Genomic DNA, 22,964 nt, shown 5'->3' on the forward strand with positions numbered 1-22,964 from the left:
CAAGGATGCGGAAGATCGCACTGCGTCGCATTTGTCAAGGATAGCTGTTTTCTTTCCATTTACTAGACATTTTCCTCTTGTAATGTTGCAATCCATTGTTATTCTTTTTTCTTTCCCTGAAAGTTTTCTTGGATTGTATAGTTGTGTCATATGCATTCAAGTTTGAATGTATGGGACAGGTACCTAGGATTTCAGATAAGCCGTAATCACCATGCTTAAGGCCGTTGGTGATTTGTGAGTAGGTACTCAATAATTTCCTTAATATTGTTATAAAATTAAGCAATTGCTCAGAAAATAGTAGGTATATTGGAGCGTTATGCTGTAAAGTGAGAATTATGGGCATGCCATATACTGCACTTTATCTTTGTAAAAGTCCAAGAACGATCAACATCAGTCGATAATTCCTTGAGCTCCTAATGCCTAGCTGCATGAAACACAAAGATACCCATAACATGCTAGATAACTTGCTATAAATTTACAAGAAATCAGTGTAGCATTTTCTTGTTCTTAGTACTTTCAATGTCCCCAGTACTTTCATTCTTACAATCATATGATTTTTCTTTTCTCAGGACTCAAGCAAGAAGGAGTCAGCATCTTCCAATGAAGAGGTATGAAAGCTTGCATATTGTTCTTGTTTTGTTTGTTGTGCTCTTCTTTTGGCTTGTATTACCCCTAGTGGTCATTACTTTGTTGTCAAGTTTAATGCATCATTGGTTTGATGATTACCTACAAATACCTTAATCAGTCTCTCTCTCTCTCTCTCTCTCTCTCTCTCTCTCTCTCTCTCTCTCTCTCTCTCTCTCTCTCTCTCTCTCTCTCTCTCTCTCTCTCTCTCTCTCTCTCTCTCTCTCTCTCTCCCTCTCTCCCTCTCTCCCTCTCCCTCTCCCTCTCCCTCTCCCTCTCCCTCCCTCCCTCCCTCCCTCCCTCCCCTGCACCAAATGCTGTACCACTTTTAAAGATTTGTCTGTCCCGTAGCTCAGTTGGTAGAGTAATGGACTCAGTACTGTAGTGAGAGGTCTGGTTCGAGTCGCCCCCGCACCCGATATATGAAACTCCTGACGAGCCAGGGGATAGTCCGCGGTTGGTGGAAGCACCCAAGATTACTTAACTACTAGGGAACACTACATGATACAAATAATGTTCAATTACTTGGCCAGTTAACCCGCGCCGGGCCGGTGCTCTGAGATTCCGCGCCGGGCCGCGGGGGGTGTCTGAACACCCCCCTCCCCCTTCTAACTCGGCTCCTGGGCCACGTAGCGACACGCGGTAAGCGGCAATCGAAAGAACGTCAAAAATAAGGACGAAAACACTTCGGTTATTTTTTGGGTCAGGTCAAAGGTCAGGTCAACAGAGGTCACCAAAGGTAAAATGTTGACTATTTCAACATTTTGGAAGCTGCCAACGGCTATCTCGGGAACCGATAGAGCTACAGCGCCGCAAAAAAAAGCGCATTCGATAGCCCTTTTACACAACTTTTACAGACCTTTCTGAGTAATGTTCTCAGATTTGACTCAGGTCAACGGTTTAGCCTCCAGAGGGCAAAAACTCCAAAAATAGCCGTTTTTACGAAAAACGTTTTTTCGGCAATAACTTTTGACTCAAAAGAGCTATGACATTACTTTTGCCAGCATCGTGTTCCTCTCGTCGAGACGCGTCGAATGAACTATAATTTGACCTTGAAAGGTCAACTTGAAAATTTGACCTCAGGTCAAGGTCATGACCTGACCGTAAAAGGTCATGTTGCATATCAGTCGATCCGCAACGTCGAGCCGAACACATCTAAGGCGTTTTCAGCGCTCTAGCACCCCTCTATCAGAAGTTGTCATCGAAAAACTGTTAGATTCTGTTCGTGACCTGAGATGACCTCGGGGAAATAACGACGGGTCACAGTTGCCATTTTCTGGTTCAGTGTGTCTATTTTACCTTCATCTCGATGTTTGAGAGTGTCTAAAATAGCGTTCGTGCAAAACAGACGCTTTTCAATTTTCTCCCACTGACTTATAATGGACAGGCCGCAAAATTGACCTGATCTTAGGTCACCGATATCAAAATTCCGAGATATACATTTTATAGATAGTGTTGCTCTAATCAATCGCTGAAAGTTTCAAGGCAATTGTTCAGTCGGTGTAGCTATGACGAGCATTCTTATTTTTTCTGAGGTGAGGTCACTTGGCGTGACCTGGTGACCTGACCTAAGGTGAGCTGGGTCTGAAATTTTCACAACATGTGCGGAAAAGATGCACAAACAGGTGTGCCAAAAACGGCGGCACTCCGCGCCGCCGTTTTTGAGATATCTGCGAAAAACCGCAAGGGGGGTGTTCAAACACCCCCCCCCCGGCCCAGCGCGGGTTAAAGTCGTTGAGTGGGACAGGCTGTGTCCTCATTTGATGGGCATGTTAAACTTTGGCATTTTAACCCGCGCACCGACGGGGGTCTGCGCCAACTTAGTACCGACGGGGGGGGGGCGGATGACCGCCCCCCCCCCTGAGATCTCGAGAACGAAGCAAGATAGCGACAAGCGGTAAACGGCATCGGATACGCACGGTCAAGATCTACAATTTTTACTAAGGTCATTTTCAGGTCAGGTCAAAGATGACGTCACAGGGGTCGAAAAAGTCAAAATGGCGGCGCTAAATATGGAGAGAGTTTTTCTCGAATAACTTTCGAATTAGTCAAGATAGGAACAAACTAAGGGCATCATCGTGATCCTCTCGTCAATCCGCATCGAATGATATATATGTTGACCTCGAAAGGTCAAGGTCAAAGGTTGACCTCAGGTCACGTGACCTCGAGGTCATCATGTATATCATTCGATGCGTCTTGACGAGCTGAACACAATGAGACCATCCACGCGTCTGTATCTTGTTCCTGTACGGAGTTATTGGCCAAAAACCTTTGGTGACCTTTGATGACGTCACATGACCTCACAGCTGCCCAACAGCAAAACAGACCTCAAGGTAGTGAAGGTTGATCGTATATGAAGTCATGTATGGTATATGGGGCCATTCCGACCCGTTTTAGTGGTAAAAACAGAGAGTTGATTTTTCCCCCATTGACTTATAATGGGGAGGTCGCGAAATTGACCTGACCTTAGGTCACCGATATCAAAATTCCGAGATATACAAATTGTAGCTACTAATGACCTAATAACATCCTGCGACTTTCAAAGGCCTCCGACATCTACTGTAGCTCTGGCACGGTGACAAAGTTGCAAAAAAGTGACTTGAGGTTGGGTCATTCAAAGTGACCTGGTGACCTGACCTTGAAAGGTAGGAGGTTCAAACTTGCACACCATGTGTAAAATTGATGAGGTTATAGTCATACCAAATTTCGCGGCGCTACGCGCCGCGGTTTTCCCGCTATTCGCGAAAAACCTCAGGGGGGGGGGGGGCGGATATCCGCCCCCCCCCCGTCGGTGCGCGGGTTAAGGGGCCGGGCCCTATGCAACAAGCACTGTTTAGCGCGGGCTTTGGCTCTGTCAATCTGATCATTCACTCATTTGAGTTTTTAATGAACTTTACTTTCTTAGAAATTTTCAAAAAAAAAAATGGAACGATCACTGTGCTAAACCACTTCAATTTTGACCGTGACACTCAATTTCGTTTAAGACATTCAAACGAGAGATGACGTCACAGTTCATTTATGATGTTTGCCTTTTGTCCTGAAAATGTGCCGGGATACAGCACGCTTTATGGCCAATCTATCACGATAAGCTGTGTCAGTGGTGTAGCTGATACGCCAAGCCCGCGCCCGGCTTGTCTAGTCACCGAGGAGCGTAACCGCTTTGTGATTGGCACTGTAACCGCAAGAGAGCTCTCTATGTTAAAAGCTTCTCACTGCTGTCTAACATGCTATTTTGGGGCTTTTGGGGACTTCCCACTTTGCTCTGCTTTAGCTACGATTAATACTCATAAGACCAAGTTTTTTTAGCTTTGGCATAGATGAGAAATACATTTCTCATCCATTCCCACAACACACGGCGTAATGCTTGATTATATTGTAATTACGGCTTTCCCTCTTCATTAGCTGCCAGGTGTTTGCGCCGTGATGCCGCTGAGGAACTCCGTGGCCGGTGCGTTTCTGATAGCGATAAGCCTCAACTGACAAGGAAGGGAAAGGGATGTTACCCCTTCCCCACAACCTAGCGCGCTCGTGTTGCTGTTTTGCCGGGTACGGGTGCAGCGTCCCGGTGGTGACCGCGCCGCCGGTGTCCGCAGGGCCAGCGGGCAGCCGCCGGTGCCGCCGGCGCCCCGCCGCCCACCGCTCTCAGCAAGGTGCCCTACGGCGCCAGCCCCATGATGCGCAAGGACCGCCGCCAGAGCTCCTCCCGCTTCAACCTGCCCAGGAACCGGGAGCTCGAGAAGCTGCCCAGCTTCAAAGGTCAGTCCCCAGCCCGGTCGGAGGGGGTGAAGGTCATGTGATGTGTTTGGGGATTTAGCGAGGCGAGGTCTTGCCATTCACTGTAGCACGTTCTGTCTTTTCGTATGCGCGCCTCCTATCCTCGGCCATCATTCTGTTCCGTTTTCTGGTGTTTTATTTATTCGCTTTACCGGAGGAGCTGCTCAGACTGCGCTGCTGCGGTAGCCTGTTCTGTTCCGAATCGATCGGCCCAATCCGTGGCCCCGTGTCAGAGGTCGTGGCCACTGCTCTGGCTCGAGCTCGACTCTCGCCCCGTGCCAGGTTGTCACAGTTCTGGCGCCGCGTGAGTTCCTTTTTCGATGGGGATCGAGCGAGCTGCACGATAGGTAGCTCCTCCTGATGGTCTCTTATTCTCCTGTCCGTCCGACGGGCAATCTATCCGATAATCTGACACATTCCCTGTGCCATTTCATCTATCCATCCATTCTTTCTTACGTCCGTCACTCCGTCCGTCCGTCCGCCTTTCCGTCCGTCCGTACGCCCGCTCACCCGTCCGTTCGTGCCGAGTAGGTACGGCCGGCGCGCCCGGCGTCACCACCCGGGGAGCGGCTATCGCGGCGGTAGGGTACCGGCGTGGCGGCCTTGCCCAACTTACCTGGAACCGACTGGCCCCACCGCTGGTGTTGGCTACAGCAGTACAGCACACTGGCCAAGAGGGCCGCTCTTGTCAAGGACTGAGTTGTGCTGATTAGGTGATCTTGGGCACGGAGATGAGCTATGTAGTTCCTCTCATCGTTTTGGATACGACTGAAATGCTCGGTGTCCGTCCCCAGGCAACTTACTGCGATTGAGCAGCATTAAAATTCTAGTGTCAGGTGGGAATAAATGGATCCTCGAAGTTCGTGCTGCTTTACATTCGTCGACAGTGCTTTGCATTTGGTGACATTAAATATGAATATCAATGACTATGGTGTCAGAGCCCGGGTTTCTTCTGCATGTCGTGCGGCTCTGACCCACTACTTTACAACTCGTCCAGTCACACTCTCCGGGTCGTTAACCGACCTCCGGGGTCGAGAGGTGATGCAGTCTGCAGAGGTCGAGGGGTCACGCTGAGACTGTTCAACTGTGTCAGAACGGCCGTCCATCGGCGAAAGGCACTGTGTCTGCCGTCTTTTATGCTGCCCTTCGACCCGTATGCTATTGCCGGCATGTAATTGTATTACCGCTGTCTTTATGGTGTTGACGATCGATTTTCCACTATGGAGATGCTCGTGAATGGTGTGAATGATGGACCTTGGATAGATAATGCAATGCTCTTCTTGGAAAGACTTTCGAATGATCACAGTTCTGGTGCTGAGAATAGAAATGGTGCCAAAGGCAGCACCATAGGATTGCAACTGACAGTCACCAACATTTGTCAACAAAGACGGATCAAATCACCCGGTTTTCTTAAGCGTTTTTTTTTTCTCGGTATTGAAATCGGTTATGTGCAACATTTTGAATTTATCATAGCCTGTCACTGCCGGGAAGCCCGCTATTATCGAAGCACCCGCAGCAGCCATGTGCGCGTCTCTCTCACGCCAGACGTCTCACTTTCATTGTCGGACCGCACTGTGATTGACCCAGTGACCCGTTCGGCGCGAGCGGCTCAGTGTCCCCGCTCTCAGTCCGAGCGGCGGTCGACCGACCGGCAGGGAGCGCAGTGACGTAGGCCCATCGATCCTGACACAGCGGCGGCGGTAGCGGCGGCCTCCCCCCCCCCCCCCACCCCAGTCCCGGCGCATGATGGTCATCTGACACTGATTATTTCGCAGTACGCCTCTATCCGGTGGCGACCAGCCGGCCCAGAGATGAGCGAGTGCAACAGACATGTGGCTCGGTAAACGAGCTAATTGGGGGTGGGTCTGGGAACCGGCCAGCAAGGCAGTTCGAGGGGGAAGGAGGGAATAGGGGTCCATCGAGGGATAGGTCACATTGATAACAGGTTAAGTTTGGACATCAATGGGTGGTTTTTGGTCTCGACAATCCTCCACAGCTCTAAGCATCCCATCTTGATTCGTATCTTGCACATCTTCTTTCTTCAATAGGCGTTAGAATTTTGCTATGTTACCAACCGTACCGTAGACGCTACAATTATCAGCGCTTTGAGCGGTTACGGTCGGCTCAGTAAAGGCAGGAGTGGGCTTGACTGGTTGATACATGCCTCAGACGTCACTCTTATCATCCGTGAGTTGTGACATTGTCTGTCATGGGCGCAAAATGACCTTGTGGTCGGCGCGCCCTTAAGCCCCAATAAACAAACAAACAAACATTGCCTGTCAAAAGGGTTGTATACCAATCAAGTCGATTGAATTGATTGATTTGATTCAACGCGTATTTTGAGTTGATTGGATTGAGTCGATTGACTTTTCGAGATGACTGGTTGACTGACTCGCTTGACTTTAGCGACTGGTTGACTGATTTGATTCCCGAAAATTAGAGTGACTCGTATGATTGAGTCGATTGAATGGAAAGTTGAAATAAGTTTTAGTTGACGAAAAATAAGGACACCAATTGATGACATCAAAGATCACAAAACTACACTGAAAACTGCTTGTCATCACAACTGCAATATGGGGTAGATGGCCAAATAAAGAACAGGGCCTAAACATGAACAGCCAACTTGACTTTGACTTTCAACTGCAATAACTGCTCCAATCCTGTGATAGAACCTGGCGATGCACCTACCTACCTTTCTGCACTCAGCAGGAAACTTTTTTTTAATCCAGATGATAAAGTGCAAGGCCCTATATACTAATAAAGTGTGATTAATTACTAATTCACATCTCCACATCTCCTCAGAAACAACCCACTGAACTCTATAAATATCTGGTTGGTTGGTTGGTTTGGGTTAAGCACCACATCCAGTGGACCAAGGTGCTAACCGGAACTCTCACGCTGTTCCAAGCGGTCAGGTAGCGGCAATGCCACGTGCATTGCCCGGGAATCGAACCCGGATGGCCGAATCTAGAGGCAAGTATCTTACCCCTAGACCGGAATGCTCCCCCTATAAATATCTGAAACCCCTACAAAAATAACTGAAACAAAAGCGCCGTTTTCGTCTCGCTAATTACGTTTACATTAATAGCTAATTTGCTGCATTGTTTAATTTGCAGCAGAACGTTTGTTGATCCTTTTCTCCTGAGAGCCTAGGCATAACATATTTAATATATTTCATTTTCCTTAAAATATTTTACCGAATATTATTAAGTGGTTTTATTTCAAATGAAATAATAATTAAAACGAAATTGGTGTTGTACAACCGATTTATTTTATGATGATCTACCATACTACATGATAATCAATGACGTCATCTTACCAAAAAATCAAAAGACGTAGAATAAGGATTTATAAAAGCTTAGCATACTTCTTGGCAAAACGTTTTCTTTGTTTTTTCGCAGTCGCACCAACTGCAACGGCATTTAATTTTCCTTGTTCTTCTTCCTTTGTCCTTAACTTATCCTGTGGTTCCAAAGTCCCTGTCCTTTCAATTTCCTTTTAAATATATTTTTAATGCTCATCCCTATCCCCCAGTCCTAACAGTTTCAAATTGTATTGCAATAAAATGTTTTGAATTCTTCACATATAACCTATCTACCTTCGTTGGTACTGTTGGTAGCCAGTGACACATCTAGGCAGGTAAGTAGGTACCTACCTGCTTTCCTGCTGTCTTCATAAAGCATACCTAATGAAGTTGTCAAATTTATAGCACATTTTCAACACTTTCATATCAATATGGTGTCAGTGTGGCATGTAACCTAGCTAGGTTCATTATGTTCAGGGTTCAATTCAGAAGAGCTCCGCATAACTCACATAAGAGACAGACGGGGGCTTTACATGGGGTAGATGGCCTGATGACTTAGCTGGAATATGGCCAAAATTAAATTGACAACTTTTAAGTGAAAGGTGGTGATTTGGGTTAAGGGGCGTTTGTTGAAGTCAACTACTGGGTTATTTTGCACCCATTAAATGAAACTTCTGCTCCAATTCTACCCATTGAACCTCAATATCATGATCCACCTGTCCATCACTAGGTATCCTTCCTTATTACATAGAAACTTTGAATGGCATGGCAATTTATAATTTTAAATGACAATATTTTTGTTTCTTCTGTAGGTAGGTAGGTAGATAGGTACACCAGACTGCTATGGACACTTTTCCAAGTTGGTGGGGCAAAAAACCTAATGTATATCTTGGTTTGAGTCGTTTGATTGAGTTGATTGATTCCTTTCATTGTCGCGTTTGAGTCGATTGAATCAATTCCCGAAAACTGCTCTGACTTGATTGATTTGATTGGTTTCCCAAATTTGTCGTGATTGAATTGATTGCTATTGATTGAGTCGTATACAACCCTGCCTGTCAAAGGCAGTGGCGAATTGATCCTTTCGACCTTGAACCTGCACTCATTGTAATATTTCGTTGCAAGATGGCTTTGATTTGCAATTTCCTCGCGACTGCCTTAATTGAAGCAGTAAGATCGCTCGTAAGTCGTTTGAGCTACGCAAATTGCGGGGTCAATATGGCTATCGATCATCAGGTGACCCAGGGCATTATAAAATCAATGCTTTGCCATATGCTGACCTTTAACCCCCGTCCGACTAGGGAGGGGGTAGTCCAACGAGTCATCCCTTCCTTTTCTGAGACCTTTGGCAGCCAATTGCCAGAGATCGCATCAACTAACTACTTGGCTGGCCGCGTCACGCGCGTTCGGTCTCTGTAATGATAAGGGCGCGTTTTTGTCAATCGAGTGTCGCATGTTTGCGTGTGGAGTCACACAAGGCTGAGAGAGATATGAACAGGAGCTGAGACTGAGTTTGGAACTGAGTTATAATCAAGCATGAGTTGAGCAGAAGCTAAATAGGAGGTGTTTGAGGACTGAGCCAGTGTTCATTCGGAGTTGAGTCAAAGCTGAACAACCATACCGAAGACGTCACCCTCGATCGATTTGTCCCCATCGATCTGTTTAATAATCAAACGAGCGTTTCGCGTGTCGACGTCGCTGGTCGAGCCACGCATCGGCGCCAAGACCTTGGTCGTGATCGTTTTGCGTTAACCTCGTTCTTCGTTCAAACCTGCACGAAACGAGTGCAGCTATGATCCGCGAACGGCCAGCAGTGCACGCTGTCAAACTGGCAGGCTTTGGCAGTGAGCCCAATCCATGAGGTCTTTAATGGCAGTCATCAAAAGGTGGTCGGACTTTCCCAAAATAGCTCCGTTTGACATCGGCTGATCGGACCCGTCTGACCTGACCTCCCGTAAGCTTGTGGCATCCCTGGCGAGCCGTGGGGGCTTGGAACAAAATGGGGTTAATTGGTGGTCGTTTGATTTTAGCGCGTCCGTGCTATTGGCGGCGTTATGCTTTGCAACAGGGTCGGGTCACCCGCTGACCCCGGTGTGGTGTGTGAACCGATTGATTCGGGAGTATCCGTAGCCTCACGTGAGATCAAAACTGGACGCTACAGAGCTGTAGCGCTGACCACTCTATTTATGATCGTGGGCTGAAATCAACGTAATGTTAAGTGGATAATAGTCACATGCACGGCACGGGTGTTAAAGGGCACCAGACAGACGCTTCTTGCATAGTTGTATCACTGCGGCAAGACGAAGAGCGTTATGGCAGGGAGGGTAAGGGGCGGTTATAGAGCGACCCTACTTTCTCGGATTTCGGCTGGCTTCGGTAATAGTTGTACCCGTCTGGCGGTTTGTGGGCCCGGTTGTTAGCGCAGGTCACAACTCACAGCACAGGGAGTAGGAAGCTTGGATTTAGACTTGCTAATAACTCGTGGAGAAGAAACTCATGTTTTGTCAGGAATGAATTCGATTCACTAGATATTCCTGTACAGTGGCGGCGGAAGCGGGGGGGCAGCGGGGGCACGGCGCCCCCCCCATCTTCCAGGGTGGGGGTGCAAACATATCTTTTTGCCCCCCCAAATTGTTATCGACGAAGTACCACAATACTTCCATACTACGTCATGAACATATGCCAGTTTGGCTGAGTACCTTTTTAAGTTAATAGAGCGAGTAATTTGGAATGGATTGATATTGTTGTCAATGTCGTCGTACATATTTTGATCACATTGGCTAGCATTTTGCAGTGCGAGTGTTACCAACCAAAAAGGTTTGCAATAGCCAATAATTGGCTAACTTTAATGACGTCATTGGTTTAAAGGAAGCAAGTTGTTCAACGCGAACAACAGTCACGGTGACAGCCACAGCGTGCTACACGTATTTGAACTGGACTTGCCGCAGTGGCGCGGGAACCAGAGGGGCGGTTCCCGGGAACCGGCTGGAGGGGCTAGCGGGGGCTGAGCCCCTCCAACTTTTCGGCGGGGGGAGGGCTCGTAATGTAGGTATTTGAGACCCTCCAACCGGAGGAATCGAAATCGGAAATCTACCAACATAATTTCATAGATTTATTACCTTTTCGAAATGTTAACCAGAAACAACCTTCATTATGGAGCGTTCTAACGCAGAAGACTGTGACAACATGTAAGCACATATTCATTCTCTAAATATCATACATTTCCACCAAACACCCTCCACACATAATGCTCAGAAATCAAGCAGCTATCTACGAGCTACCGGTAACCGGAAGAGTAGGACGGAACGCGAGTGGCCCGGCATGCGGACGTCACAGAAGCGCGTCTGAGCGTGCCACAGGCCTTTCCCCGCGACTCTGCCAGACGCCAGCCGGCATAGACTCGTGAGCCGGGGGGCAGCATGGGGGTAGCCTGCCCCCACAACTCTGGGGCCGTGGGGGGCGCAGGCGCTGCCCCCACAAAGTTTCATAGGGCCAGGAACCGTCGGGGCAGCTTGTCCTCCCTATATTAGCGGCCGTGGGCCTCAAAGAAAAGCTGAATGGAAGACAATACCTATTTAAGTAAAAAAATCCCCCTCTATACCTGATTTGACAGCTCATGTGTGAAAGCTTTAAACGTTTATTCCAAGTTACCAAAAAGGTAGTTCCTTGACTCAGATGAGACGGGATATCTCACTTTTTGCAAATGTTTTCGTTTCGATTTTTCGTTGTAAAGGCCAAGGGGTGAAAAATAAGTGGCCTAAAACCGGTGAGAAAACTAGATTTGGGGGTACCCTAGGTTCCGGGAAGGATCAGGTGTGCCCCCCCATCCCAAAATACCTTCCGCCGCCTCTGTTCCTGTACAAAAACTCGTCGTTACGTAAACCATGGCGTCCAACTCATGCACGTACTGATGCGGCACTCGAGTAATCACAAAAACCACAAGCACTTGATCACGAAGTCTTCGACATTTCAATCGCACAGCTGCTCATCCAACTCATCCTGCATGATTTCGCACATCCTCGTGTATAGATAGTTCTCATGTTTAGGGTACCTAGTTCTAATGAAGACTGCCTCCTGGTCACCTTGTATTTGCGTGAAGCTATTCATGGCGGATGACGTCACTGCGGCCGTTGCGTGCTGCTCTGTCGCACCGCCGCCGTCCCTTGACAAGGCCTGAAGCCACTCCATGTCCGTTTCATCATGAGTGCACGGTCACGAGTGGCACTGCGCGCGTCATCGCTACTGTCGCCTCGTCATCGCTGGCTTGGCGGCACTGGTAGCGGCCTGTCAGGGTCGAACGGGAGGCACATCTAATTAGTGAGGTCCCGGCGAGTCGGGTCTGTGTCGCCGGCCACTATTCACCTCGGCTGTGTGGTTCGGTATGGGCAGGGTGGGCTGCTGGATATTATCCGGCTGAGCCATATTGGGATCAGCTGGGATACTCGCGTAGTCTCTGGTTCTCATCATATCTTTAGTCATAAAACTCGAGGAGAGAATGACGGCAGCAGGAACGCCTGGCCGGCAGATGCCCCGCCAGCCTCTGGTCGTACTGGCGACGGTATCTATTGAGTGTTGAGCCAGTACGGTCAACATCTACTTTTTGCGCCGGTAAAGGGCTGCGTCAAGGATTAATCATCGCCATCGATATGTCGTTCTGCGATTGATAAGTTTTCACGAATGGTGCATTGTTCTATAGTTGGGATTGGATTGGATGCCCCGAGTTTTTCCTTCGCTTGCGTAGGTACTGTGAAAACCGATATCATGAGGAGGCTCGGTGGCTCTGCCCTCGGTCCATGTGGCCCGCTCCGCTGGCCCCGATGCCCGTCTGTTTTAGTGTAGGTGTCGCTATCTTTATTGTCGGGCAATAATCGGCCACCCACCGCTCGGTAACGCTGGGAACAGTTTGGGAGGGGCGGCAGAGGGCGGGTTTAGAGGCCCGCCGGGTGTGGGTGGTGGCGAGCCAAGCTGGGTGTGCCGGACAGGCATGGGTGGTATCAGGACGGATGGGGTAGGATCAGAACGGGATGATCGTGAGCGACTACACTACGCATTTGTCACTCATCTGAATTGCATTTATGGGGACATTTAGCAAAAGTTTATTTGTGACACGTTTCTCGATTTGCGTTTTAATCTCTTATTTTAAGATTGACAAGATCATGCTACTTGAGATGAACGTTACTTTTTCATATTAAAGACTCAGTACTTTTATTGGCTGAAAAGTCATTGCGGTTCTCTTTCACCGCAAATAAGCACTAAGCATTGAATATCTGTAGTTGGCAAATGCAATCTTGTTACCATCATCGGGCGATACACTTGCAACTAGAAAAGTTCAACTTTTCACCACTGCACGTAAAACATTCTCTCCAAAACTTGGTGCCGCTAATGACCTAGGAAGACGTGTTCGGAAGCCTTATGTCCAGTGCTCCGAGCAGTCTCAGTCAGCTAGCGGGGCGTGGCTTCATCTGGGATCGACTCGGCGTCGGGCGGGGGTGGGGAAGCCGCCTCCAACAGGTGCTCGTTAGGAGCTGGTATCGACCGCTCCCGCGCCGCCTCAGAGGAGACCCCTCCCTCTCCTCCTCTCGAGGTCTGATCTACAGAGAAAGGTCAGCCACCACAACTGGTGAGACTTAGGAGCCGGTATACACCGGTTAAATGTTTGTCTCCAGATAACGGCCATCCCATAGACTGGCGGGGGACGATAACGTAGGTAACTCGTGACTCGTGTTGATAGTTTGATGAGGGTTGACAACGCTGAATGCCTACAAGCATAGATAACATGATTCATGTTATCTATGCTACAAGATATCTCGTCCTGTAAGTGAGACATAGTACAGATGACACATGTGAATCAATACAACAGGTCTTAAATCACAAAAATGGTAGTAACTTGGTCTTCTTGGTTTCCACCATCATGGCATGTCGAGCCTATGTTGGGTAATGGCTGCTTGCGTGTTTCTCCGCCTCCCGGCGTACTGTTTCGGTTCCTGCTCGCGGAAGACGCATCGGCCGCCGATGGTGCTATATTTGGCCTCGGTAACGTGCCACTGGCAGAAATGTATGTGTGCTGTGACCTTTTACAGCCGTCACCTCATCAGTGGTAGTGGCCTTTTACGCTACTGCCAGCTATATTTCTGTAACTGCTGCTGGTGGTGCTGCTGCGTTTGGAACAGCAGTGTGAAGTCCGGCCAGCTATCGGCAGGAACAGAAGTGAAGGAAGTGGAAAGGCAAAAGAAGTCTATGGTGACAGACGTGATCTATGCGGCAAGACGTTTTTGTTTGTAATGTTGCGGTTACAGATGTTCCACTAATATTTCGCGCTGCAGCAACCTTCTGTATGAGATGCAGCTTTTCAAAGCGAATTTACTTCCTAAACTTGGTTACGCAGTGACGTGTAAGTAACATCGTGAGAATGGTCTGAATAGGCGCAGAGTCAAAACTCCTTGAACGGTTTGATTTATCCTTATTTTCACTTTTATTTCACTTTTGCCGCGATTCAGAGTGTGAGAAGGAAGGCAATATGTAGGCTGAATTCGACGGTAGACCAAAATGTTATCGCAATTTCAAACCAGGAAAAGGCAGCCCTAGCTTCTATAACACGTCTAAGAACATGTAAATAAAGGCTAGTTTGTGCATACAAATGTGCATGCTAAGGCTGTGGCTTCACACCATATTTAGCACGAAAGACGTACGTGCGGCTCACAGCGGGTATAGTTTCACAGGCGCCGTCATGCAGGAGCCGGTTGGTTATGTGTGTACTGTAAAGCATTATTTTGTGTGTGTGGGTGTGTGAAGCTCGTTGTCATTTATAAACGTTTTATAACTTTTAACAATGCAATCGTTGAATTCATACAATTAGGATGGAATGATCTCAAAATTGGTAGGTTTATGGTTAGAAGGTCAAGACCAATTTAAGCTATGTTTGTCATTGTTCCGACCGATTGGTGCATTTAGCTCTTATCTTTGCTAAAAATGCTACCAATTCCAACGTATCGTCCCCACACGCTTACGAGTAAAGGCGCGGACCGTGCTCAACTGTCCAGCGTCTATTCCGATCGCTGCATTGTCCGGGCGGAGATCCGGCTGTGTCCGGGGACCCGTCCGACCGGCCTCCGGCGCCGTCCGGGAGGGACGGAGGGAGAGACGGGACCTGTCCGCGTGCGGGCCGCTCCTCTGAGCCCGGTGGACATCGGCCCCAGTCGGGCCGGGCCGGCCGGCGACGGCCGCACTGCCGCAGACCAGTGTCGCCGCCGGCCGGCCGGCCGGTGTAGTGATTGTGGGTGGCGTCTGCGAACGCGTTACCGTGCTTTGCCTCGCCTCTGTTGCGGGTTGTGGTCCTGTCGCTGCCGCCGCCGTCCCTCCATGAGCTCTTGGTCTCTTCAGTATGCCAGGTAGGTAGGTTCCGGGCCGGTGCCTGGACCGGACCGGACCTACCAGTGCAGTGGTGTGGTCCGATGTGCTCCATTGCACAGTGGGGATTTTTCCGATCTAGCGCCTATTAATTCAAAATATTTTTTGGATTTTTGTTTATTTTTTGTGTCAGTAGGGCTAAGAAATGTCTAAATTTTTCATATATGGCATTGTTTTATCTGTATGTCCACAGCAAAACTAGGAAAAATGCGCCCAAAGTTCACACTCATGCGTGATTACTCAATGGGCTCAGCAAGGCCCGAAAGTATAGCTCAATTTCATTGTCCTGTCCTGTTGGTTTTAATCTTGCGAGGTCTTTAAGTTGCATATCGTCTGAAAGGCACCTTTATTAGGAATGGAATGGCAAACAGAAAGTATGCCACAACCTTACTAAGGTCACAAAAATGCCCTTTACAAAAAAAAACCCTTACAGACACCATATTGAAGGAATGGTATTCTAAATAAATGTAGGAAATCAGCAATGTTCTCCACACTTTTCCACTCCGAAATATATCCTATCGAATTCGCCACTTTCTTCTGCACAAGACAACGCCTGGTTTGGCTGCCGAAACTTGCCTGAACACGGAATATTCACATTAGAGTATCTTAACACCCCACTCGAGGAGCGCTAGGGCAAACAGCACGATATAGGTATGTTCCGGACATAGGCGAATAATTTTACTTCGTGATTTATATGATGCATATTTTCTGAGACACATTCATTAGGAATAGGATGACAAGCGTAAATTATACATACCGTAACCTTATTAACCATTGCACTTGTGGGGAGGGGGAGGGGAAGGGGTCGGATAAAACCCCATGGTTTTCCGCAAATTACTCGCGCAAAAAGCGGCCGATCGCGCCGAAACTTTCGGTACCCTCGAGATCATCAATTTTACATCTAACCTAAAAATTTCATGACTCTGACCCAACTGACCTTTGACCTGTGGCATATTTCTCGAGACCATGTTTGGTCGGAATCGCGATTCGGCGTATGCCAGCTCACATTATCCGCGGTTTCCAGTCTTTTTGTGGTTTTAAACGTTCAAATATGTGAAATGATGTTGGTGCCATGCATAATGGTGGGAATCAAGGTCACGTGAAGGTCAAGTCAAGGTCATTGACCTTTTGATGACCTTGGTTCACTTTTTCGAGTTTTACTTGTTTCTAGGGTAGTTTTTGGTGCTGATTTCGATTTTAGCAGCCATTTGAATATTTACGAAGTAGTTCTAGTGCCTTCGTTCCATGTTACGAAGCTATCAGTAGTAGGTGACACTTCTATGGATGGCCGGCAGGACGCCTACTAATTGATCTAACCTGACCTGACCCGACCTGGCCTAAATGCATAAAGACATCGTCTGTGATCAAAACTAACATGAATTTCGTGATCAGCACCCCAAAATACCCCGTAACACCCTAACTTTGCGAAGTTTCAAGAGGTCTCGATTTCCCAACTTTAGTTGGGTCATTAAACTGACTTGGAAAGTCAGCTTATGACCTTGGACTTTGATATTGGATATATTCGGCCTAATTTCGTCATAGGCAGCACGCTTGACTTTTCCGCGAAGCTCTAGCTTGATCAGGGGCCAAACGGCTGAGCGGGGGGTCCAATTGAACCCCCTATACTATGTTGATTATGCACATTTACAGGTAAAATTCTCACCAGGACACACCAGCCAACATCTGTGCACAATCTGGCTACAATTCTACCTATGGTTTGCCCTCTACGAATAAATAGGTGCTAGATCGGAAAAATCCCCACTGTGCATTGGTCCGAACCGATATCTGATATAGTTTGGTCGAGCGATCCTGATTCGGGTCTGAATAGTGGATTTTAATATCCGAGTGCGCTTTGCATTTATTTTAATTATTTTACGATATGGAATCCGGATCGGCTGCCCAGTGCCCAGTTTTCATTTCGTGGAATGCCATTATTGTTCAAAGCTTTCTTGAGAATTGATGCGTTTCATTGAATGGACCGATTGGAGAGATGGGACTTCCAATGGTTATTAGCATTTCCCCAGGCGCACCTTTTAGTCACTTTGGAAACTTTAGGCTGATGTGGTCCATAAGGTTGGTATGGGCGTTTCTTAATTCTTATATTTTCGGCTGCGTCGGGGTCGATGCGAGCGTTCCTCATATTTTCGGTTGCGTCAGGTGTTAGACATTCTCTGGGTCGCTTATCTACTCGGACAGCTACCGCCGCGGAAGCAGGGAGGATGGAGGGAGCCGTCAGCCTGGGCCGGGTGAGGACGAGGATCGTCTGTCTCGCGCGGATGCAGAGGCGGACGGACCGCGTCTCCTTATGTCGCCGGCGTGAACTGCTCTTTATCTCTCTGTGCCGCGGGTACGGTCGTTTGGAGGGAGATTGTGTGTCGGTGGCCGGGCCGCGCCGCCGTGACCTTTCCGCCGGCTGGTGTGAGGTCATTACTGGGCTCACGGGACGTCCCGGTCCGAGCGGCGGTAGCGGCTGTCGGCGCCAGCTGCCGCCCCCGGCGGGCCGAGAGAGCGATGGAGGGGGAGGGGTAGCCGACTGAACCCCTATCCTACATCACCCGGCCCGGAGACGGCCAGTCCACGACCAGGGCTGGGACGGTGAACAATGCTGGTTTTATCGCTGTTCACTGGGCTGCATCGCATGTATCATCGATTTGATTATTCTTTAGTTGATGCAATATTTGGGTCATCACTGGCGGTCGCAGCCGCTAGCAAAAGGGGGGGCCAAACTCACACTCGCGGGACATAACATTTATCCGTCACCGGAGGGTGATCGGCTCATTTTTTACGCCCGCGAGGCGCCGCGCAGTTGGCCATACTTATGCTTCATTCATCTCGTTCTTGCGTGGAATCTTTAAGCTCAATTTAAGGCAAAATCACCAGTACCTACCATTTCTCGTCCCACGGTGTTTCCACCGGTCGGGCCACTGCACCATGGCGACGGATCGGTGTAGCATATACTGGAAAGTCGGGCACGCGGATTCATGACCTTACCTTACCAGTATAAAACAATTCGGAAAAGTACAGATACCTACCTCTTGCTTTGAACAAGCATGTGAAACCCAGAGAGCATTTTCAGACTATGACATTTATCCATATACGAGTAGTTGTGTGGCGGCGGGAGAGAGAAGCTAGGTACACCGACCTCTGGTGACCAAAGGTTCCTGGCTTTCAAAATTGGCATCTGAGGGCCGCGCGCGACTCCTGTGGGCTTCGCAACGGCTCTATTGGGGCTCACTCAAATGCCTAGTCCTCATGCTAAGAAGACTGGCCCTGAGCCCTGAGGACTTCATCAGTCTCTGCCAGCCCCAGGACCCACAACGGCTCATGGGGTCCTGACGTCGAAATATGAGGGAATCTACGCGGGACCATCAAGACGTAAAGTGATCTCGATCAGGACCAACGTAAGGCTGTGCAGGAATCTGCGTAAGCCCTCTGAGCTTCAGAAGCCCATGCATATGTATGTTTTCACCTAGAGGACAGTTTAAGGCCCTCAGAGACCAGTACAGGGCCTGCAAACTGCAAAGGCCAGTAGTTTGAGACCATCAGATACCGAGTTGGGCTCTCAGAGGCTAATGTGGGTCCTTACTCATTACAGGCCAACATGGGGCCCTCAGAGGTCAGCGTGGGGCTCTAAAAGACCGGCATGAGCCGTCGTTGGACCCCAGAGGCTAGCAGAGGGCCCTCAAAGGCCAAGATGGGCCTTCCTCAGAGGCCAATGCAGGCCCTTAGAGGCCGGCATCAGGTCTTTAGCAGCCAGTGCGGGGCCTCATTGGCACCTAAAGGTTCGTCTTGGGACGCAAGAGACAGAAATAAGGCCACCAGAGACCGGTGTGAGACGCTCAGACGCCGGTTGGGGCCCCTGAGGACGGTTAGGGGCCATCATAGGCCAGATGTGGGGCTTCAGAGGTCGATGTGGGCTCTAAGCGGCCAACATGGGCGCTTGACCGCCACTGAAGTTCCCTCAGAGGTCAGTGTAGGACACTCAAAGACCGGTGTGGGAGCTATATTGATAGCTGGGAGTGTTTTTTTTTAGGCCTCGTGACGATCGAATAAGGGCCAGGGCCCCATACACCTATGGGGGCCCATCGGTTGTTTGAGGGGGGCAAATGATATGATAGCCCCCTTTATTGGCCTTTGGGGGGCATGGCCCTGATGTCCCCCCCCCCCCCCGCGACCGCCACTGTGTACACATTACACACAGGCCTCTGAGATTGCATACCTACTAGCTCATGCAAACTCTATGCAGGCCCCGGAGGTCCCACGCTAATCCTTAAGAAACCAAGCCAGCATACGGCGTCACCACTGGGCTTCTGAGGTGCACAGCATCAACCCATGAGGTCTTACTTTAGCATGTCGAAGAGCCACGCTCATTTGGCAGGGCCCACCCGGCACTGCTGAAGAGGGTCTCATGCCAGCCATTGCTGGGCCTACGAGAGCCTCAAGTAAACCCACGCTGATATTCCATATAAGATCCGGCCATACTCGTGAATCGGTGTCAGCGACGCTGACCGCCAAATTGACAGAATGCGAAACTGAGCCCACTCCATGAGTGAAATTTACGTCCTTTGATGGCGCAAGAAAGAAAATGAAACATACAAAAAGCTTTCTAGGACTTTTGTTCGATCTGAAAGGTGGGGCCAAAAGATAGTATGGCCCCACCTTTCAGCACCAAAGGGGGGCCATGGCCCCCGTGCCCCCCCCCCCCTGGGACCGCCAGTGTGGGTCATGTGCCATTTACTCCCGAGTCCCGTATCGGTCATCAATTATCATGGTTGATGCCATCGATGCCATCGGTTTCTCTTCCCGGTTCGATTCCTGTGACAATCGATGGTGTTTTGCATCCACATTCCATATGAAACACACCACGAGTCGTTGCCCCTTGCTCCTAAAATGTTTCATGGGCACTGGGCACTTCAATGAGCTTTTATTTTATTAATTATTTTTGTCGTCTTTCATGTTGTCTTGTTAAACTAATCTATACTGAACCGATTCTGATTCGGCCCCGGCTTGTCTCCTCAAAGTGATGAGATTAGTTCGAAGCAATGAAAAGACGGGATAGCCAGTAGGAGTTCTTATGTTGCGCTTGAAACACACAAACGTCTGATTAGGACATCCCCTTGGCAGGCTGGAATTGACACGGCGCCTATTCTTTTCTTTTTGAGACGATATTATTAGAAAACCACTGATATAAGGATTTTCTGGAAGCTGATCTGGAGAGTATCTTCGCATTGATCTGGGATAATCATGCCAGAGTTACCATTGATCTGTGCGGCGCGGCTGTCACTACACAGCGTGTGTGTTGACCGACCGTGGCCAGCACTGAGGCGGGCCGCAGGCTGACGGGCGGCCTGTCTGTGAGCTATCAATACACGCTGCTCGCGGCGGGTCGAGCTGAGATGTAGTGGCGGGATGACCCGACTGGGGCCGTCGTAATGCCGCTCCGTTACGAGCTCGGCGACGCTGCTCCGTCACGGCCCACGCCAGCGACCCAGTGAAGGTCGTCGGTCGTATTACTACAGGTCCGGGCCGGCCCGACGATATTGAGCCGATATACGTACGACCTTGCTCGCCTATACGCCCGCCCGCCGCCCGTACAGCTCACAGGCTCCGTCACACGACGGTTTACGGCTGCCCTGATATTTATTGAGGCCCGCGGTACCTGTGACTGTGTGCTAAAAGGTTGGCTGGGATTTGTGTATCATTTCAATTGAGGTTATATAGAGTTTATAGATGTTCTTAATCGTTTTGGTGTAAGCATACAATCAGCATGTGCCTCGTAAATTGCGGGCATTTGCAATCGGGACTGAATATCCTCCCGTGCTCTAATCGTTATCAGTTGATAGCGGTAATGCGTCAGTGACAGCCGATGTGGAATGGCCCGGCGCTTGTGCGGGTCATGTCAGGTGGTGTGCGCACTCAAGGTCACGAGCATAGTGGCTCCGCTTTTAGTCATGTCGGTATATGTTGGTAGGTTTCACTAGTTGTCGTTCCATATAGGTTCGGCTGACAGGTGTGGAGAGCTGTCTGACGGCACCGGTCGGGTGTCACACCAGATGGTGGGATTGTGACCGATTGTCTGGACAGCGATACCAGTCTGTATGATTTCCCCCGGTGGTGGAACTCGTGCCGTCCACTCGGGAAATTCGCTGTGAACTTTTGTTGACATTTTGTGTAGCATACAGACACGTAATGACTAACGTCCTGAATTATGTGTGCGAATAGAAGTGTTAAAACTTGAGACAGTTTAGATCATCTTTAGCGTGTAATCCAAAACATGTTTGCAGTTAGGCACTCATTGATTATTTGTATATGGATGGTGTATAATGTTTGCACGTTTGGATGTGTCATATACCCAAAATATCGACTTGACGTCCTGCAGAGATTGTGTCCTGATGCCGTAATATCGCTCTGCATGCACAGTTTTAACGCCAGTATCCCTGTATTACAGAGGTGGCCGCCAGCGAACGGGAGGAGCTCTTCATCCAGAAGATCCGCCAGTGCTGCGTGCTGTTCGACTTCATCTCGGACCCGCTGTCCGACCTCAAATGGAAGGAGGTGAAGCGGCTGGCGCTGCAGGAGATGATCGAGCACGTGTCCTCACAGCGCGGAGTCATCACGGAGAACATCTACCCGGAGGTGGTGCAGATGGTGAGTGGGACCACCCGACCAAACGATCACCGCCGCTCTCCGCTGTTTGTGCTCTGCATCTCCCGGTGAATGCGGGTCGCGAACTGCGAAATTTGCTTCATCTCTCTCAGCGTTTTTAATTATAAGTTTGTCATTATCATCCTTTCATTTTCCTCACTTTGCCTGAAATTATATCGACCTTATTCCGACAAACGTCTTTTTGCGTACATATTCGTGTCGGATCACTGTCACATTTACCTCATGCCTTCGTCTCTTCTCGATTTTGCCTACGAGCTGAGCCGTGTGCTGTGTTTGGCCTATGGTGGCATCCAGCTCTCACCTGAAGCCATAGATAGTTACGCGCTGTTGCCATATTAGGACATCGCAGAGACAATGTATGAAAACCCTGGTGAACAGATTTAACGGTACGTCGAATCGCTGGCGTTAGATCTGTCGCCTTCAAAGGTAGATAACGTGAAGATTGGAGCACCGAAGTGTCGCCTCTGAGCTGACGTCAAAGGCGTGTGTCAACTGCTTTCAGTCTGATTTGCATTCCGGCAATCAGCTAATGCCGTATCTGCTCTGTCGGATAGAGCAGCTCCCGAGAGATGAGCTTCTAGCGTGGGGGGGGGAGAGCTGTGAGTGAGCGACGGGGCTCTGCTGGCTTATGGCTAGAACAGAGGGTCCGCTAATCAGGGAGAGGGGAAAGGGGAGGGAGGGGGGGGGGGGGGGGGGTCAGGGGAACAGCCGGCCGTGCTAAATGCCGTGCCTTTGACGGGAATCTGACGCTGGGTTCATGTGTGCAGTGCCACTGCCCTTTGCGACCTGTCTATCGCTCCTGTCGATGCGCCTATCGCTGCCAGGTTGTCTGCGTTCCCAGCTCTGCTATTGGATAATGCACTGAGCTGGGGAACTCAATCACACTGATTGGAGAGTCTCAGCTAATGTGTACTTGGTAAAGTTGTTTCGGGTGGTCCGAGGAAGTTGTTGGCGGACTGGATGAGGGTGAAACTGCGTAACTCGCTCCACCAGACACAACCGCTATTTTTGGTGTGCGTGCCCTCAGTGTCACATTTGGAGCGCTGGAGTCCTCGCGGCCAGAGCCTCATCCATCATTTTTGGTCGTGGTGGTCGGACGTGACCTATCTCTGCGGCTGCGGCGGCCAGGGTCCGCCCGGGAGATACTTTTGGGTGCCGACGGCGGCGGCGGAGGCCCGTCTTGGAGCGTCGA

The 22,964-nt window shown here is 49.4% G+C and overlaps 1 protein-coding gene across 6 annotated transcripts in view; it reads left to right on the forward strand.

Annotated features, from left to right (window-relative positions):
• Positions 1–22,964, forward strand: part of LOC122385002 (serine/threonine-protein phosphatase 2A 56 kDa regulatory subunit delta isoform-like) — a 40,970-nt gene that overhangs the window by 6,322 nt on the left and 11,684 nt on the right. For 4 of the 6 annotated variants that reach the window (XM_043372903.1, XM_043372905.1, XM_043372902.1 and 1 more), the window contains exons 2-4: positions 570–608; positions 4,218–4,380; positions 21,555–21,754. In XM_043372903.1, the coding sequence (XP_043228838.1) occupies positions 4,296–4,380; positions 21,555–21,754 (285 nt within the window). In that variant the 5' untranslated portion in view covers positions 570–608; positions 4,218–4,295. Of the gene's footprint in view, positions 1–19; positions 40–569; positions 609–4,217; positions 4,381–14,893; positions 15,088–21,554; positions 21,755–22,964 lie in introns of those variants that run through there. The other 2 variants (XM_043372906.1, XM_043372904.1) reach the window with 2 other exon arrangements.

Source organism: Amphibalanus amphitrite, unplaced genomic scaffold, assembly GCF_019059575.1.
Source record: "Amphibalanus amphitrite isolate SeventyFive unplaced genomic scaffold, NRLGWU_Aamphi_draft 000205F_arrow, whole genome shotgun sequence".
Taxonomy (NCBI): domain Eukaryota; kingdom Metazoa; phylum Arthropoda; class Thecostraca; order Balanomorpha; family Balanidae; genus Amphibalanus; species Amphibalanus amphitrite.